This window comes from Salmo salar, chromosome ssa17, assembly GCF_905237065.1.
Source record: "Salmo salar chromosome ssa17, Ssal_v3.1, whole genome shotgun sequence".
Classification (NCBI taxonomy): Eukaryota; Metazoa; Chordata; class Actinopteri; order Salmoniformes; family Salmonidae; genus Salmo; species Salmo salar.
Window position 1 is genome coordinate 78,056,502 of NC_059458.1, and position 21,902 is coordinate 78,078,403.

General features: G+C 43.1%; 1 protein-coding gene across 1 annotated transcript in view; it reads right to left on the reverse strand.

The window, feature by feature from the left end:
* The window catches only part of LOC106593497 (ras-related protein Rap-1b), a 125,043-nt gene that overhangs the window by 52,729 nt on the left and 50,412 nt on the right, over positions 1-21,902 (reverse strand). Inside the window, exon 2 of the mRNA XM_045700194.1 lies at positions 2,577-2,656. Within this exon, the coding sequence (XP_045556150.1) occupies positions 2,577-2,633 (57 nt within the window). The 5' untranslated portion in view covers positions 2,634-2,656. The remainder of the gene's footprint in view (positions 1-2,576; positions 2,657-21,902) is intronic.

A 21,902-nucleotide genomic window follows, 5' to 3' on the forward strand; every position in this document is an offset into this window, starting at 1 on the left:
AGAGGGATGTAGAGGGATGTAGAGGGATATAGAGGGATATAGAGGGATATAGAGGGATGTAGAGAGATGTAGAGGGATATAGAGGGATGTAGAGGGATGTAGAGGAATGTAGAGGGATGTAGAGGGATATAGAGGGATATAGAGGGATGTAGAGGGATGTAGAGGGATGTAGAGGGATCTAGAGGGATGTAGAGGGATGTAGAGGGATCTAGAGGGATGTAGAGGGATGTAGAGGGATGTAGAGGGATATAGAGGGATGTAGAGGGATGTAGAGGGATATAGAGGGATGTAGAGGGATGTAGAGGGATGTAGAGGGATATAGAGGGATATAGAGGGATGTAGAGGGATGTAGAGGGATGTAGAGGGATGTAGAGGGATGTAGAGGGATATAGAGGGATGTAGAGGGATGTAGAGGGATGTAGAGGGATATAGAGGGATGTAGAGGGATGTAGAGGGATATAGAGGGATGTAGAGGGATGTAGAGGGATATAGAGGGATGTAGAGGGATGTAGAGGGATGTAGAGGGATGTAGAGGGATGTAGAGGGATGTAGAGGGATATAGAGGGATATAGAGGGATGTAGAGGGATGTAGAGGGATGTAGAGGGATGTAGAGGGATATAGAGGGATATAGAGGGATGTAGAGGGATATAGAGGGATGTAGAGGGATATAGAGGGATGTAGAGGGATGTAGAGGGATATAGAGGGATGTAGAGGGATGTAGAGGGATGTAGAGGGATGTAGAGGGATGTAGAGGGATATAGAGGGATGTAGAGGGATATAGAGGGACATAGAGGGACATAGAGGGATATAGAGGAAGAAAGAGCCAATGGGGTATTTGTTTGTTCTGCCCATAGTAGGATGACTCCATGGTGTTACCAGTAGGACCTCTCTCTCTCACACTGTTGGTGATCAGTGGGATGGAACTAACTAGCCTGGTGCGCTAGGAGAAAGTTAGCCTTCGTAGAGACAATACCAACACATTCAGACAACATGGAGAGATAAACATGCTATTGTCAGCCATTCTAAAAGGCCGGGCTACTTTATAAAACAGTACGTGTGGGTCACCCAAAGAACATGCTAGCCATTATAAAATGGGCCAGAAGGTTTTAGTCTGTGTTTATATGGCAGTGTGTACAAGGGTCGGTTCCTCTCTGAATGACATGTATTTTATCAGATCAATAAACAGTGGATGATCTGTTCAGAAGATCTAATAGCTTCTGACCTCTTTTCATATCTCTGACCCCAGTGACATGTCTTCCTAGCAACATGAACAGTCAGATAACAATCTATACATTCCAACACCTGACCAGAAATACATTTACAGTCACACAGAAATACACATGGTAATGTTACAGTGAGGTTGGAGGGATGGAGGGAGGAATGGATGGAGGGAGAGATGGAGGAATGGAAGGATAGAGGGGAGGAGGGATGGAAGGATATAGTGATGGAGGGATGGAGGGATATAGTGATGGAGGGATATAGTGGTGGAGGGATATAGTGATGGAGGGATATAGTGATGGAGGGATATAGTGATGGAGGGATATAGTGATGAGGGATATAGTGATGGAGGAATGGAGGGATATAGTGATGGAGGGATATAGTGATGGAGGGATATAGTGATGGAGGGATATAGTGATGGAGGGATATAGTGATGGAAGGATGGAGGTATATAGTGATGGAGGGATATAGTGATGGAAGGATGGAGGTATATAGTGATGGAGGGATATAGTGATGGAGGGATGGAGGGATATAGTGATGGAGGGATATAGTGATGGAGGGATATAGTGATGGAGGGATGGAGGGATATAGTGATGGAGGGATATAGTGATGGAGGGATGGAGGGATATAGTGATGGAGGGATGGAGGGATATAGTGATGGAGGGATGGAGGGATATAGTGATGGAGGGATGGAGGGATAGAGGGATATAGTGATGGAGGGATGGAGGGATAGAGGGATATAGTGATGGAGGGATGGAGGGATATAGTGATGGAGGGATATAGTGATGGAGGGATATAGTGATGGAGGGATAGAGGGATATAGTGATGGAGGGATGGAGGGATATAGTGATGGAGGGATATAGTGATGGAGGGATATAGTGATGGAGGGATATAGTGATGGAGGGATATAGTGAAGGAGGGATATAGTGATGGAGGGATATAGTGATGGAGGGATGGAGAAATAGAGTGATAGAAGGAATGCTAAACGATGACAGCTGACATTCTCACAACCCCTCTGTGACCCAGCTAAGGACACGGGTCTCCTGGGAGAGAGGGACCGGCAGGCCGGCGGGACAGAGACTATACAACCCAGTTCCTCTGGTCAGAGAAAAAAGTCCTGCCCTAACACACAGACACCTGATTAAATGGAGAAACACTGTGTTCCAGTAGTGTTCCTCAACCTCTGGTCCATGAACAGTCACTGGTCCCGGGGTAATCTATGGAACTAACCAAGCACTGTACTGAATACTACAGCCTTAAGAAGCCAGTAGGACGAACTAGGTTCTATTTAGGTAACCTATGGCCCTGTGCAACCCAAAGGGGGTTGAAGACAGATGGAGAGAGAGGGTCGACTTACCAGAGCAGACTTGCCCACACCTCCAGAGCCGAGGACTACTAACTTGTATTCACGCATCGTTCACTGTGTCTGGTGTCACCCTGTAGAGAGAGACAGAGGAGGCCAGGGTCAGTTAAACAGCTCAACATCTGGTAATGACGTGGTAAACTAACATGTAATAAACTAAGAATAACATGGTAAACTAACATGTAATAAACTAAGAATAACATGGTAAACTAACATGTAATAAACTAAGAATAACATGGTAAACTAACATGTAATAAACTAAGAATAACATGGTAAACTAACATGTAATAAACTAAGAATAACGTGGTAAACTAACATGTAATAAACTAAGAAAAACATGGTAATAACATGGTAAACTAACATGTAATAAACTAAGAATAACATGGTAAACTAACATGTAATAAACTAAGAATAACATGGTAAACTAACATGTAATAAAGAATAACATGGTAATAACATGGTAAACTAACATGTAATAAACTAAGAATAACATGGTAATAACATGGTAAACTAACATGTAATAAACTAAGAATAACATGGTAATAACATGGTAAACTAACATGTAATAAACTAAGAATAACATGGTAAACTAACATGTAATAAAGAATAACATGGTAATAACACAGTAAACTAACATGTAATAAACTAAGAATAACATGGTAATAACATGGTAAACTAACATGTAATAAACTAAGAATAACATGGTAATAACATGGTAAACTAACATGTAATAAACTAAGAATAACATGGTAAACTAACATGTAATAAAGAATAACATGGTAATAACACAGTAAACTAACATGTAATAAACTAAGAATAACATGGTAATAACATGGTAAACTAACATGTAATAAACTAAGAATAACATGGTAAACTAACATGTAATAAAGAATAACATGGTAATAACATGGTAAACTAACATGTAATAAACTAAGAATAACATGGTAATAACACAGTAAACTAACATGTAATAAACTAAGAATAACATGGTAATAACATGGTAAACTAACATGTAATAAACTAAGAATAACATGGTAAACTAACATGTAATAAAGAATAACATGGTAATAACATGGTAAACTAACATGTAATAAACTAAGAATAACATGGTAATAACATGGTAAACTAACATGTAATAAACTAAGAATAACATGGTAATAACATGGTAAACTAACATGTAATAAACTAAGAATAACATGGTAAACTAACATGTAATAAAGAATAACATGGTAATAACACAGTAAACTAACATGTAATAAACTAAGAATAACATGGTAATAACATGGTAAACTAACATGTAATAAACTAAGAATAACATGGTAATAACATGGTAAACTAACATGTAATAAACTAAGAATAACATGGTAAACTAACATGTAATAAAGAATAACATGGTAATAACACAGTAAACTAACATGTAATAAACTAAGAATAACATGGTAATAACATGGTAAACTAACATGTAATAAACTAAGAATAACATGGTAAACTAACATGTAATAAAGAATAACATGGTAATAACATGGTAAACTAACATGTAATAAACTAAGAATAACATGGTAATAACACAGTAAACTAACATGTAATAAACTAAGAATAACATGGTAATAACATGGTAAACTAACATGTAATAAACTAAGAATAACATGGTAAACTAACATGTAATAAAGAATAACATGGTAATAACACAGTAAACTAACATGTAATAAACTAAGAATAACATGGTAATAACATGGTAAACTAACATGTAATAAACTAAGAATAACATGGTAATAACATGGTAAACTAACATGTAATAAACTAAGAATAACATGGTAAACTAACATGTAATAAAGAATAACATGGTAATAACACAGTAAACTAACATGTAATAAACTAAGAATAACATGGTAATAACATGGTAAACTAACATGTAATAAACTAAGAATAACATGGTAAACTAACATGTAATAAAGAATAACATGGTAATAACACAGTAAACTAACATGTAATAAACTAAGAATAACATGGTAATAACGCAGTAAACTAACATAATCTAAGAATAACATGGTAATAACATGGTAAACTAACATGTAATAACTTAGGAATTGTTCCCTGGCCTGTCATATATAAACTGAATTATTGGGCTGCAGAGCGCTGTGTGTCAGTTATAGAGAGAAAGACGGTTGAGTTGTAGAGCTGTAAAATATTAAGCTTTACTTCCAGTCACTATAGATGTATAGCATTAGTTCCAGTCACTATAGACATTAGTTCCAGTCACTATAGATGTATAGCATTAGTTCCAGTCACTATAGACATTAGTTCCAGTCACTATAGATGTATAGATATTAGTTCCAGTCACTATAGATGTATAGCTTTAGTTCCAGTCACTATAGATGTATAGACATTAGTTCCAGTCACTATAGATGTATAGCATTAGTTCCAGTCACTATAGATGTATAGCATTAGTTCCAGTCACTATAGACATTAGTTCCAGTCACTATAGATGTATAGACATTAGTTCCAGTCACTATAGATGTATAGCATTAGTTCCAGTCACTATAGATGTATAGCTTTAGTTCCAGTCACTATAGATGTATAGCTTTAGTTCCAGTCACTATAGATGTATAGCATTAGTTCCAGTCACTATAGATGTATAGCATTAGTTCCAGTCACTATAGATGTATAGCTTTAGATCCAGTCACTATAGATGTATAGCATTAGTTCCAGTCACTATAGATGTATAGCATTAGTTCCAGTCACTATAGATGTATAGACATTAGTTCCAGTCACTATAGATGTATAGCATTAGTTCCAGTCACTATAGATGTATAGCATTAGTTCCAGTCACTATAGATGTATAGCTTTAGTTCCAGTCACTATAGATGTATAGCATTAGTTCCAGTCACTATAGATGTATAGCATTAGTTCCAGTCACTATAGATGTATAGCTTTAGTTCCAGTCACTATAGATGTATAGCTTTAGTTCCAGTCACTATAGATGTATAGCATTAGTTCCAGTCACTATAGATGTATAGCATTAGTTCCAGTCACTATAGATGTATAGCATTAGTTCCAGTCACTATAGATGTATAGACATTAGTTCCAGTCACTATAGATGTATAGCATTAGTTCCAGTCACTATAGACATTAGTTCCAGTCACTATAGATGTATAGACATTAGTTCCAGTCACTATAGATGTATAGACATTAGTTCCAGTCACTATAGATGAATAGCATTAGTTCCAGTCACTATAGATGTATAGCATTAGTTCCAGTCACTATAGACATTAGTTCCAGTCACTATAGATGAATAGCATTAGTTCCAGTCACTATAGATGAATAGCATTAGTTCCAGTCACTATAGATGTATAGCATTAGTTCCAGTCACTATAGACATTAGTTCCAGTCACTATAGATGTATAGCTTTAGTTCCAGTCACTATAGATGAATAGCATTAGTTCCAGTCACTGTGGGATAAGTTGTATATGCTGTTTTCAACTCATTAGAGAAACAAAGCCTTGCTGAGGAGTGGCCTATAAATTACACCCGGCATTAAACAAGAACCGTAGCTCAGGCTAAGCAGTCAACATCACACACACACACACACACACACACACACACACACACACACACACACACACACACACACACACACACACACACAGAACAGAATTGTTCTCCGCCACCCACTCTCCAAAGCCTGGCTGGCCTCTCCTTCACCTCTCTCCTTCTGCATCATGCAACACTTATGCTAATTCCACCAACATTTACTGAGTGCAGCACCGAGTTGGACAAAGGCATAAATACATGAAATATCCTGTCACCTCTTTGATTTTGACCAGGCCAGACGGATCAGGCCAGACAGATGAAAGACCGATAAGAGGGATGAAAAAGAAGAGGTAGAGAGAGGTGGAGGAAGAGAGGAGACAGGGGAAGTCAGAGGGAGACAGCAGGAGTCAGTCACATGGGTGTTTAGTGGGTATTTGGTGCCAGGCAGGGCTGGAGACTGTGAGACTGATGAGTGACAGAGGACGCTTTCTCTCTAGGCGGGCCGATTAAAGGGGAACGCGGCCCACTTCACTGCACTTACCCAAATCTAATGCAATATGAAATAGGCCAGTCAAGACAAATACCCCCTCAGCATTTTCTGATGCTTAGAGCTACACAATTAAACGTTTGCTGTCATCTAATGCCTGAGATTTCATTTATATTGGCAGAGGATAGAAAGGGAGAGAGACAGAGACAGAGAGAGATATAGGAGAGAGACAGAGACAGAGAGACAGAGAAAGAAAGGCAGAGAGAGAGAGTTAGGAGAGAGACAGAGAAAGGCAGAGAGAGAGAGAGAGGCACATCATTACAACACTGCTGTATATAGACATAAAATGACATTTGAAATGTTTCTATTCCTTTGGGACTTTGTAAGTATAATGTTTACTGTTCACTTTATATTGTTTTGTTTATTATCTATTTCACTTGCTTTGGCAATGAAAACATATGTTTCCTATGCCAATAAAGCCCTTAAATTGAATTGATAGACACAGAGAGACAGAGAGAGAGACAGCGAGAGAGAGACAGAGAGAGAGAGAGACAGCGAGAGAGAGACAGAGAGAGAGAGAGACAGAGAGAGAGAGAGACAGAGAGACAGAGAGAGAGAGAGACAGAGAGAGAGAGAGACAGAGAGAGAGAGACAGAGAGAGAGAGACAGAGAGAGAGAGAGAGAGAGAGAGACAGAGAGAGAGAGAGACAGAGAGAGAGAGACAGAGGTGGCACCTCCATTAAAAATAGACCAGCAGGATTCAAAACCCCAAATCTTTATTGAAAGTGACAAACACATCATGGTTTTAAGGGAGTCTCCAACGTGCTTCTCTGAGTCTGTCTCTCAGAGCCTGGGTCATATAGCAGCTCTATGCTGTCTGACTATTGGCTGCAGGACTTCTGCTTTCCCTCTGAGTCTGCATGCCAAAATGCCACCCTATTCCCTATATAGAGCACTACTTTTCACCAGGGCATAGGGCTCTGGTAAAATGTAGAGCACTATATAGCCAGCAGTATACCACCTTGCATCCCAATGCTAGTTTGCCTCTAAAGCTAAGCAGGATTGATCCTGGTTGGTCCCTGGATGGGAGACCAGATGCTGCTGGAAGTGGTATTGGAGGGCCAGTAGGAAGCACTCTTTCCTCTGATCTAAAAAAATAAATATCCCAGGGCAGTGATTGGGGACATTGCCCTGTGTAGGGTGCTGTCTTTCAGATGGGACTTGAACGGATGTCCTGACTCTCTGTGGTCACTATAGATCCCATGGTACTTATTGTAGAGTAGGGGTGTTAACCCTGGTGTCCTGACTCTCTGTGGTCACTATAGATCCCATGGTACTTATTGTAGAGTAGGGGTGTTAACCCTGGTGTCCTGACTCTCTGTGGTCACTATAGATCCCATGGTACTTATTGTAGAGTAGGGATGTTAACCCTGGTGTCCTGACTCTCTGTGGTCACTATAGATCCCATGGTACTTATTGTAGAGTAGGGGTGTTAACCCTGGTGTCCTGACTCTCTGTGGTCACTATAGATCCCATGGTACTTATTGTAGAGTAGGGGTGTTAACCCTGGTGTCCTGACTCTCTGTGGTCACTATAGATCCCATGGTACTTATTGTAGAGTAGGGGTGTTAACCCTGGTGTCCTGACTCTCTGTGGTCACTATAGATCCCATGGTACTTATTGTAGAGTAGGGGTGTTAACCCTGGTGTCCTGACTCTCTGGTCACTATAGATCCCATGGTACTTATTGTAGAGTAGGGGTGTTAACCCTGGTGTCCTGACTCTCTGGTCACTATAGATCCCATGGTACTTATTGTAGAGTAGGGGTGTTAAGCCTGGTGTCCTGACTCTCTGTGGTCACTATAGATCCCATGGTACTTATTGTAGAGTAGGGATGTTAACCCTGGTGTCCTGACTCTCTGTGGTCACTATAGATCCCATGGTACTTATTGTAGAGTAGGGGTGTTAACCCTGGTGTCCTGACTCTCTGTGGTCACTATAGATCCCATGGTACTTATTGTAGAGTAGGGGTGTTAACCCTGGTGTCCTGACTCTCTGTGGTCACTATAGATCCCATGGTACTTATTGTAGAGTAGAGGTGTTAACCCTGGTGTCCTGACTCTCTGGTCACTATAGATCCCATGGTACTTATTGTAGAGTAGGGGTGTTAACCCTGGTGTCCTGACTCTCTGTGGTCACTATAGATCCCATGGTACTTATTGTAGAGTAGGGGTGTTAACCCTGGTGTCCTGACTCTCTGTGGTCACTATAGATCCCATGGTACTTATTGTAGAGTAGAGGTGTTAACCCTGGTGTCCTGACTCTCTGTGGTCACTATAGATCCCATGGTACTTATTGTAGAGTAGGGATGTTAACCCTGGTGTCCTGACTCTCTGGTCACTATAGATCCCATGGTACTTATTGTAGAGTAGGGGTGTTAACCCTGGTGTCCTGACTCTCTGTGGTCACTATAGATCCCATGGTACTTATTGTAGAGTAGGGGTGTTAACCCTGGTGTCCTGACTCTCTGTGGTCACTATAGATCCCATGGTACTTATTGTAGAGTAGGGGTGTTAACCCTGGTGTCCTGACTCTCTGTGGTCACTATAGATCCCATGGTACTTATTGTAGAGTAGGGGTGTTAACCCTGGTGTCCTGACTCTCTGTGGTCACTATAGATCCCATGGTACTTATTGTAGAGTAGGGGTGTTAACCCTGGTGTCCTGACTCTCTGGTCACTATAGATCCCATGGTACTTATTGTAGAGTAGGGGTGTTAACCCTGGTGTCCTGACTCTCTGTGGTCACTATAGATCCCATGGTACTTATTGTAGAGTAGGGGTGTTAACCCTGGTGTCCTGACTCTCTGTGGTCACTATAGATCCCATGGTACTTATTGTAGAGTAGGGGTGTTAACCCTGGTGTCCTGACTCTCTGTGGTCACTATAGATCCCATGGTACTTATTGTAGAGTAGAGGTGTTAACCCTGGTGTCCTGACTCTCTGTGGTCACTATAGATCCCATGGTACTTATTGTAGAGTAGGGGTGTTAACCCTGGTGTCCTGACTCTCTGGTCACTATAGATCCCATGGTACTTATTGTAGAGTAGGGGTGTTAACCCTGGTGTCCTGACTCTCTGTGGTCACTATAGATCCCATGGTACTTATCATAAGAGTAGGGGTGTTAACCCTGGTGTCCTGACTCTCTGTGGTCACTATAGATCCCATGGTACTTATCATAAGAGTAGAGGTGTTAACCCTGGTGTCCTGGCTAAATTCCTAATCTGTCCCTCATACCATCATGGTCACCTAATTATCCCCAGCTTCTAATTGGCTCATTCATCCTCTCCCCTGTAACTATTCCCCAGGTCGTTGGTGTAAATGAGAAGGTGTTGGTTAAATAGGGTGTCATTTCAGACACCCCGGACTCTCAGGTGGTGACACCCTGGTGTTCTCACTACCTCTATTGGGGTTATTTTTGGAATCCTCTAGTCCACTCCCATAGAGGAGGAGGACATGTTGTTGTCACTTCCTTGACAACATCTCCAGGAAATCATGTGCCTCTGTTTCTGGGCAACAGGTAATGACAGGGACAGTAGACGACAGGACACCACCACAGGTAATGACAGGGACAGTAGAAGACAGGACACCACCACAGGTAATGACAGGGACAGTAGAAGACAGGACACCACCACAGGTAATGACAGGGACAGTAGAAGACAGGACACCACCACAGGTAATGGCAGGGACAGTAGAAGACAGGACACCACCACAGGTAATGGCAGGGACAGTAGAAGACAGGACACCACCACAGGTAATGACAGGGACAGTAGAAGACAGGACACCACCACAGGTAATGGCAGGGACAGTAGAAGGCAGGACACCACCACAGGTAATGACAGGGACAGTAGAAGACAGGACACCACCACAGGTAATGACAGGGACAGTAGAAGACAGGACACCACCACAGGTAATGACAGGGACAGTAGAAGACAGGACACCACCACAGGTAATGGCAGGGACAGTAGAAGACAGGACACCACCTCAGGTAATGACAGGGACAGTAGAAGACAGGACACCACCACAGGTAATGACAGGGACAGTAGAAGACAGGACACCACCACATGTAGGCTGTGTCTCAAATGGAACCCTACTCCCTATATAGTGCACTAGTTTTGACCATGGCCCATAGTAGTGTACTATGCTGTATGATGTGCCGAGTGCTGTTGTGCTCTGACATCATCGAGGACCTGAAATGGTCTCGCCACACCGACACGGTGTTGAAGAAGGCCTCTACAGCCTCAGGCGGCTTTGCCCCTAACACCCTCACAAACCTCTACAGATGCACCATTGAGAGCATTCTGTCAGGCTGCGTCACCGCCTGGTACGGCAACTTCTCCGCCCTCAACCACATGGTTCTCCAGAGGGTGGTGCAGCAGCCCACAACATCACCGGGGGGCACACTGCCTGCCCTCCAGGAAGTCTACAGCACCTGGTGTTACAGGAAGGCCAAGAAGATCATCAAGGTCCTCAGCCACCCGAGTCACGGACTGTTCACCCTGCTACCATCTGACAGACAGAGACAGTACAGGTGCATCAGGAACCAAGACCGATAGACTGTTGAACGGGCTTCTATTACCATCAGACTGTTGAACGGGCTTCTATTACCATCAGACTGTTGAACGGGCTTCTATTACCATCAGACTGTTGAACAGCTTCTATTACCATCAGACTGTTGAACAGCTTCTATTACCATCAGACTGTTGAACAGCTTCTATTACCATCAGACTGTTGACCAGCTTCTATTACCAGACCATCAGACTGTTGAACAGCTTCTATTATCATCAGACTGTTGAACAGCTTCTATTATCATCAGACTGTTGAACAGCTTCTATTATCATCAGACTGTTGAACAGCTTCTAAACCATCAGACTGTTGAACAGCTTCTATTACCATCAGACTGTTGACCAGCTTATATTACCATCAGACTGTTGACCAGCTTCTATTACCATCAGACTGTTGAACGGGCTTCTATTACCATCAGACTGTTGAACAGCTTCTATTACCATCAGACTGTTGAACAGGCTTCTATTACCATCAGACTGTTGAACAGCTTCTATTACCATCAGACTGTTGAACAGCTTCTATTACCATCAGACTGTTGAACAGCTTCTATTACCATCAGACTGTTGAACAGCTTCTATTACCATCAGACTGTTGAACGGGCTTCTATTACCATCAGACTGTTGAACGGGCTTCTATTACCAGACCATCAGACTGTTGAACAGCTGCTATTACCATCAGACTGTTGAACAGCTTCTATTACCATCAGACTGTTGAACGGGCTTCTATTACCATCAGACTGTTGAACGGGCTTCTATTACCATCAGACTGTTGAACAGCTTCTATTACCATCAGACTGTTGAACAGCTTCTATTACCATCAGACTGTTGAACAGCTTCTATTACCATCAGACTGTTGAACGGGCTTCTATTACCATCAGACTGTTGAACGGGCTTCTATTACCATCAGACTGTTGAACGGGCTTCTATTACCATCAGACTGTTGAACAGCTTCTATTACCATCAGACTGTTGAACGGGCTTCTATTACCATCAGACTGTTGAACGGGCTTCTATTACCATCAGACTGTTGAACAGCTTCTATTACCATCAGACTGTTGAACGGGCTTCTATTACCATCAGACTGTTGAACGGGCTTCTATTACCATCAGACTGTTGAACGGGCTTCTATTACCATCAGACTGTTGAACAGCTTCTATTACCATCAGACTGTTGAACAGCTTCTATTACCATCAAACTGTTGAACGGGCTTCTATTACCAGACCATCAGACTGTTGACCAGCTTCTATTACCATCAGACTGTTGACCAGCTTCTATTACCATCAGACTGATGAACGGGCTTCTATTACTATCAGACTGTTGAACAGCTTCTATTACCATCAAACTGTTGAACAGCTTCTATTATCATCAGACTGTTGAACAGCTTCTATTACCATCAGACTGTTGAACAGCTTCTATTACCATCAGACTGTTGAACAGCTTCTATTACCATCAGACTGTTGAACAGCTTCTATTACCATCAGACTGTTGAACAGCTTCTATTACCATCAGACTGTTGAACAGCTTCTATTACCATCAGACTGTTGAACAGCTTCTATTACCATCAGACTGTTGAACGGGCTTCTATTACCATCAGACTGATGAACAGCTTCTATTACCATCAGACTGTTAAACAGCTTCTATTACCATCAGACTGTTGAACAGCTTATATTACCAGACTGTTGACCAGCTTCTATTACCATCAGACTGTTGAACGGGCTTCTATTACCATCAGACTGATGAACGGGCTTCTATTACCATCAGACTGTTGAACAGCTTATATTACCAGACTGTTGACCAGCTTCTATTACCAGACTGTTGACCAGCTTCTATTACCATCAGACTGATGAACGGGCTTCTATTACCATCAGACTGTTGAACAGCTTATATTACCAGACTGTTGACCAGCTTCTATTACCAGACTGTTGACCAGCTTCTATTACCATCAGACTGATGAACGGGCTTCTATTACCATCAGACTGTTGAACAGCCATCTCTAGCCATCTACCAGGTGATACACAGTCAGTCACACAAGCTATCACACACACACACACACACACACACACACACACACACACACACACACACACACACACACCACTGCTGTCCCATGCTATAGTGACGTTGAACCACTGGCAACTTCCCATTTCACACTGTGTATTTAAATACTGTCTCCCTGATGTATTTTAGTTATACTGTTTATACACACACACCGCATATGTATTTATACAGTGGATTGTCAACACAGCTCACTGTAAGATACCTACTGCTGTACATATCATTCTGAGTATATCTACTGCTGTACATATCATTCTGAGTATATCTACTGCTGAACATTTCATTCCTAGTATATCTACTGCTGTACATATCATTCTGAGTATATCTACTGCTGTACATATCATTCTGAGTATATCTACTGCTGAACATTTCATTCTGAGTATATCTACTGCTGAACATTTCATTCTGAGTATATCTACTGCTGAACATTTCATTCTGAGTATATCTACTGCTGAACATATCATTCTGAGTATATCTACTGCTGTACATATCATTCTGAGTATATCTACTGCTGAACATTTCATTCTGAGTATATCTACTGCTGTACATATCATTCCTAGTATATCTACTGCTGTACATATCATTCTGAGTATATCTACTGCTGTACATATCATTCTGAGTATATCTACTGCTGTACATATCATTCTGAGTATATCTACTGCTGTACATATCATTCTGAGTATATCTACTGCTGAACATTTCATTCTGAGTATATCTACTGCTGTACATATCATTCCTAGTATATCTACTGCTGTACATATCATTCTGAGTATATCTACTGCTGTACATATCATTCTGAGTATATCTACTGCTGTACATATCATTCTGAGTATATCTACTGCTGTACATATCATTCTGAGTATATCTACTGCTGTACATATCATTCTGAGTATATCTACTGCTGTACATATCATTCTGAGTATATCTACTGCTGTACATATCATTCTGAGTATATCTACTGCTGTACATATCATTCTGAGTATATCTACTGCTGTACATATCATTCTGAGTATACCTACTGCTGTACATATCATTCTGAGCTGATCTTGTGTACATTCTCCCGGGGTAGATGGGTGTAAACTACATTTTATTACTGCTGTGTTGCTAGTCGGGTTGTTCATCAGATTCGTCCCGTCGTTCTTGATTTCTTCTCTTTTATTTCCTTCCATTTAAAACACATCGTCAGTCGCCAGTAACATTAACATGTGACTGCAGCTGCTATAACATCTACTGACCAATACAATTTGATTAGGACACAATAACAGTTAATGTTTCACTACAACAACAACAGTAATATACAGACAGACAGAACACTAGTTAATGTTTCACTACAACAACAACAGTAATATACAGACAGACAGAACACTAGTTAATGTTTCACTACAACAACAACAGTAATATACAGACAGACAGAACACTAGTTAATGTTTCACTACAACAACAACAGTAATATACAGACAGACAGAACACTAGTTAATGTTTCACTACAACAACAACAGTAATATACAGACAGAACACTAGTTAATGTTTCACTACAACAACAACAGTAATATACAGACAGAACACTAGTTAATGTTTCACTACAACAACAACAGTAATATACAGACAGAACACTAGTTAATGTTTCACTACAACAACAACAGTAATATACAGACAGAACACTAGTTAATGTTTCACTACAACAACAACAGTAATATACAGACAGACAGAACACTAGTTAATGTTTCACTACAACAACAACAGTAATATACAGACAGACAGAACACTAGTTAATGTTTCACTACAACAACAACAGTAATATACAGACAGACAGAACACTGTAGTTATATTTTCTTCCCAGTTTTTAAGTTTGAGCTTTGATAGGACGGGAACTCTTTCTGAGATAAATGTTTCCATTTACAATCAAACACTTTTGCAAGCAATTCATGCGAAAATGTGCCTGATCGTTAGTTGACACACTGCCATGTCTTCTTGGTGGGGCTATGAACGATAGTAATTACCACGGTTGCACGGCAACAAACAGCAAAATAACTAATGACATCACATCTGCTCCGTCGGGCAGAAATTCAAAAAAGACGCAGGAATAAAGTTATTATTTCCAAAAATCTAAAAGAAATTCAAAGACATTCAACACTGTAAAGGTCAGGCTAGCTGAAGAGGAGGACTACACTACCTAACTATCTTCCTACAATCTTCAAATCACACTAATTACTCATCATCTGAGTTCTGTAGAAGGTCAGGCTAGCTGAAGAGGAGGACTACACTACCTAACTATCTTCCTACAATCTTCAAATCACACTAATTACTCATCATCTGAGTTCTGTAGAAGGTCAGGCTAGCTGAAGAGGAGGACTATGCTACCTAACCATCTTCCTACAATCTTCAAATCACACTAATTACTCATCATCTGAGTTCTGTAGAAGGTCAGGCTAGCTGAAGAGGAGGACTACGCTACCTAACTATCTTCCTACAATCTTCAAATCACACTAATTACTCATCATCTGAGTTCTGTAGAAGGTCAGGCTAGCTGAAGAGGAGGACTACGCTACCTAACTATCTTCCTACAATCTTCAAATCACACTAATTACTCATACATTTAACCAGTATGTTTTTATGTTGTTGATGATAACATGTCAGACCGTTGGCTTTGTGTCACACCTTTTTTGCTTTACAACTGGCAAAACAACAGTAGCTCTGAAACATGCTAATCAGAGGTAGCTTTATGGTGCTGTGGTAAACACTGTCAACACCCAGCTACATGCTAATCAGAGGTAGCTTTATAGTGCTGTGGTAAAATCTGTCAATACCCAGCTACATGCTAATCAGAGGTAGCTTTATGGTGCTGTGGTAAAAACTGTCAACACCCAGCTACATGCTAATCAGAGGTAGCTTTATGGTGCTGTGGTAAAAACTGTCAACACTCAGCTACATGCTAATCAGAGTAAGCGTTATAGTGCTGTGGTAAACACTGTCAACACCCAGCTACATGCTAATCAGAGGTAGCGTTATAGTGCTGTGGTAAAAACTGTCAACACTCAGCTACATGCTAATCAGAGGTAGCTTTATGGTGCTGTGGTAAACACTGTCAACACCCAGCTACATGCTAATCAGAGGTAGCTTTATGGTGCTGTGGTAAACACTGTCAACACCCAGCTACATGCTAATCAGAGGTAGCTTTATGGTGCTGTGGTAAACACTGTCAACACCCAGCTACATGCTAATCAGAGGTAGCTTTTTGGTGCTGTGGTAAAAACTGTCAATACCCAGCTACATGCTAATCAGCGGTAGCGTTATAGTGCTGTGGTAAACACTGTCAACACCCAGCTACATGCTAATCAGAGGTAGCTTTATGGTGCTGTGGCAAACACTGTCAACACCCAGCTACATGCTAATCAGAGGTAGCTTTATGGTGCTGTGGCAAACACTGTCAACACCCAGCTACATGCTAATCAGAGGTAGCTTTATGGTGCTGTGGTAAACACTGTCAACACCCAGCTACATGCTAATCAGAGGTAGCTTTATGGTGCTGTGGCAAACACTGTCAACACCCAGCTACATGCTAATCAGAGGTAGCTTTATGGTGCTGTGGCAAACACTGTCAACACCCAGCTACATGCTAATCAGAGGTAGCTTTATGGTGCTGTGGCAAACACTGTCAACACCCAGCTACAAGAAACATGCTAATTATCCTTCCTGTAATGTCCTGGTGGTGACTGGTTATCAGTGAAGTGTTGCCTTGCATCTTGCCTTGAGGCTTACGCACACACACACACACACACACACACACACACACACACACACGCGCACACACACACACACACGAGAGTTAGCAGTAAGCACAACGCCTGTGTGTGTGACAGGGTGTGTACTAACAGGAAGTGTTTCACAGCCACACCCCCAGTCATCTCAACACACCCACACGTCCTGGCTATAAGACCAGGCAGCTGAGAACAGAACCTAAAATACACACTTGCCCAGGCATGAAGAACGCACCAGAATACAGAGTGGAGAGATATGGCGTAAGGTTACTCTCTAGATCCTCTGACAGGCAGGTTGTGAGTAGTGGAAACAGTGTTAAGAGTTAAGTTGGCGTCTTGGCCCTCCAATGGAAAAAAAAAAGTGGGGCTGTAGTGTGAGGGGCTGAGTCTGGCTTGAAGGACCATGGGTGGGGGAGAGAAGGAGGATGCCTGCCCCCTTCCCCGACCCTGTGAGAGACCCTGTCTAGCCCACAGCTGCACCTCAAAGTGTACCAAGGACAGAACAAGGGTTTCAGAAACACAGCTTCGTCTCAGCATCCTTCCCTACAGTATTCAGACAGCCAAGTCTCTCCTCCTTACAAAAGGTGCTATCTAGAACCTTAAAGGGGTATTCGGCTGTCCCCATAGAACAACCCTTTGAAGAACCCTTTTTTGATTCCAGGTAGAACCCTTTTGAGTTCCATGTAGAACATTTTCCACAGAGGGAAATGGAACCCTTTTAGGTTCAGAGCCACATGGACCCTGATTAAAAGTAATTCTCTATAAAGGTAATAGTTCAGGACGTTCAGGTCCCGTTCAGGACGCGGTCTCAGACACTGGTAGCCACGACAACACAACACCACCCGCACAGCCTGTCACTGGTAGCCTCGACAACACAACACCACCCGCACAGCCTGTCACTGGTAGCCTCGACAACACAACACCACCCGCACAGCCTGTCACTGGTAGCCTCGACAACACAACACCACCCGCACAGCCTGTCACTGGTAGCCTCGACAACACAACACCACCCGCACAGCCTCAGTCACTGGTTACTTCGACAACACAACACCACCCGCACAGCCTCAGTCACTGGTAGCCTCGACAACACAACACCACCCGCACAGCCTCAGTCACTGGTAGCCTCGACAACACAACACCACCCGCACAGCCTCAGTCACTGGTAGCCTCGACAACACAACACCACCCGCACAGCCTCAGTCACTGGTAGTCTCGACAACACAACCCGCACAGCCTCAGTCACTGGTAGTCTCGACAACACAACACCACCCGCACAGCCTCAGTCACTGGTAGCCTCGACAACACAACACCACCCGCACAGCCTCAGACACTGGTAGCCTTGACAACACAACACCACCCGCACAGCCTGTCACTGGTAGCCTCGACAACACACCACCCGCACAGCCTCAGTCACTGGTAGCCTCGACAACACAACACCACCCGCACAGACTCAGTCACTGGTAGCCTCGACAACACAACACCACCCGCACAGCCTGTCACTGGTAGCCTCGACAACACAAAGCCACCCGCACAGCCTGTCACTGGTAGCCTCGACGACACAACACCACCCGCACAGCCTGTTACTGGTAGCCTCGACAACACAACACCACCCACACAGCCTGTAACTGGTAGCCTCAACAACACCACCCACACAGCCTGTAACTGGTAGCCTCGACAACACAACACCACCCAATTGCTTCTCTTCTCCTTGATCACTCCTCTCTTTGTCACACACACACACACACACACACACACACACACACACACACACACACACACACACACACACACACACACACACACACACACACACACACACACACACACACACACACACACACACACACACACACACACACACACACACGAGGAGAAGGGAAGCTCTATTGTTCAGCAGGAAGTATTGTAAGAAGCACAGCACCACAGGAACCCCAGAGACTTTGACCGGTCCCCCAAATGGCACTTTTATCCTTCATAGGGCCCTGGTCAAAAGTAGAGCACTATATAGGGAATATACAGCCATTTGGGATGCAAGCTTTGACCTTAATGTGTTGATGGAAGCACACAAAACAATCCACAACAACACAGTTGTAGAGTTCAACCTAACTTACAGCACAGAGTCACTGCAGAACAATTCACTGTCATACAACACAGTTGTAGAGTTCAACCTAACCTACAGCACAGAGTCACTGCAGAACAATTCACTGTCATACAACACAGTTGTAGAGTTCAACCTAACCTACAGCACAGAGTCAACAGGAGAACAGAAGTTTATTTTCTTTACAGCTTTACTTTAGTTGTCGTTAAATCTGAGTGATCAAGGTGAATCTCCATTCTATAGACTAGCAGCTGTCCTCACTTCACTTCTAGGTGTGTGTTTGTTGTGGAGGTCTATCACTGTGTTGTCCACCAGTGTGTTGTGGAGGTCTATCACTGTGTTGTGGAGGTCTATCACTGTGTTGTCCACCAGTGTGTTGTAGAGGTCTATCACTGTGTTGTCCACCAGTGTATTGTGGAGGTCTATCACTGTGTTGTCCACCAGTGTGTTGTAGAGGTCTATCACTGTGTTGTCCACCAGTGTGTTGTAGAGGTCTATCACTGTGTTGTCCACCAGTGTGTTGTAGAGGTCTATCACTGTGTTGTCCTCCAGTGTGTTGTGCAGGTCTATCACTGTGTTGTCCTCCAGGCCTAACACAACACCCTTCCACAGAGGATATATATGTGTACATTATTTACTGAACACTACATTATTAGTGTTGGTTAATTCCTGTCAGAAAACAGCCTCAGGTCGTCCTCACAGAAGGTCAGGAATAAACTGGCATGCTGCAGAGAAGCCTCCTTTCTGTCTGTGTGTCCGCCTGCTTTTGATCAGCTCACTGATCCCTACTATGCTGCCTGTTTTCCTATACAACACATCTCAACAGAGACCAGCCGTTTACCTTCCAGCCAGCTCCTACTATAAAGAGAAAGAGAGAGAGAGATAGAGATCAAGAGAGAGAGGCTTACAGTACAATGGCCCCTGTCCTTGTGATACCGAACACTGTAGATGTCTTTATGATATATATTCATACACTGGGACAAAGCACCTAGCAGCAGGAAACAGACCACACACAGTACCCATGTCTTCAGGCCTCACTTAAAGGGAACATGTAGGTCATTTGACAGAAAAGGTGGTATGGTTTTTGGGCCCATATGTATTCACAAAGCCCCTCAGAGTAGAAGCTGTGCTGATTTAGGATCCGTTGTCCCTGTCCTGGATCACTTAAAGGGAACAGAATATGTAGCGTGTCTAAGAGGAAAGGTGGTCTGTTTTCTCCGAGGTCTCTGACCCATTTGAGGTAGAGGTTTAGGGGATATTTGTATTCAGCCTGAGAGGAGATTAGCATGGTGTTTGGGGATAGCAGGAACTGACCCGTGTAAAGTCACTGGGACAGATTTAGCAAGCAGAGTTAAAGCTGTCAACCTCGGTTTCCCTCCTAAAGCATCACCATGATACATGCAGAGCTCAAATGTAAAGCAGTATTTATTCACTCCCTCTAAACCTACAGGTCTCGTTCCCTCTAAACCTACAGGTCTCGCTCCCTCTAAACCTACAGGTCTCGCTCCCTCTAAACCTACAGGTCTCGTTCCCTCTAAACCTACAGGTCTCGCTCCCTCTAAACCTACAGGTCTCGTTCCCTCTAAACCTACAGGTCTCGCTCCCTCTAAACCTACAGGTCTCGCTCCCTCTAAACCTACAGGTCTCCCTCCCTCTAAACCTACAGGTCTCGTTCCCTCTAAACCTACAGGTCTCGTTCCCTCTAAACCTACAGGTCTCACTCCCTCTAAACCTACAGGTCTCGTTCCCTCTAAACCTACAGGTCTCCCTCCCTCTAAACCTACAGGTCTCGCTCCCTCTAAACCTACAGGTCTCGTTCCCTCTAAACCTACAGGTCTCGCTCCCTCTAAACCTACAGGTCTCGCTCCCTCTAAACCTACAGGTCTCCCTCCCTCTAAACCTACAGGTCTCGCTCCCTCTAAACCTACAGGTCTCGCTCCCTCTAAACCTACAGGTCTCACTCCCTCTAAACCTACAGGTCTCGTTCCCTCTAAACCTACAGGTCTCACTCCCTCTAAACCTACAGGTCTCGCTCCCTCTAAACCTACAGGTCTCGCTCCCTCTAAACCTACAGGTCTCCCTCCCTCTAAACCTACAGGTCTCGTTCCCTCTAAACCTACAGGTCTCGTTCCCTCTAAACCTACAGGTCTCGCTCCCTCTAAACCTACAGGTCTCGTTCCCTCTAAACCTACAGGTCTCGCTCCCTCTAAACCTACAGGTCTCGCTCCCTCTAAACCTACAGGTCTCGCTCCCTCTAAACCTACAGGTCTCGTTCCCTCTAAACCTACAGGTCTCGCTCCCTCTAAACCTACAGGTCTCCCTCCCTCTAAACCTACAGGTCTCTCTCCCTCTAAACCTACAGGTCTCCCTCCCTCTAAACCTACAGGTCTCGCTCCCTCTAAACCTACAGGTCTCGTTCCCTCTAAACCTACAGGTCTCACTCCCTCTAAACCTACAGGTCTCACTCCCTCTAAACCTACAGGTCTCACTCCCTCTAAACCTACAGGTCTCACTCCCTCTAAACCTACAGGTCTCGTTCCCTCTAAACCTACAGGTCTCGTTCCCTCTAAACCTACAGGTCTCCCTCCCTCTAAACCTACAGGTCTCCCTCCCTCTAAACCTACAGGTCTCGCTCCCTCTAAACCTACAGGTCTCGCTCCCTCTAAACCTACAGGTCTCGTTCCCTCTAAACCTACAGGTCTCACTCCCTCTCTACCCTGCAGCCTCTGGCTCTCAACTGAACCCCGCAGCCTCTCAACTGAACCCCGCT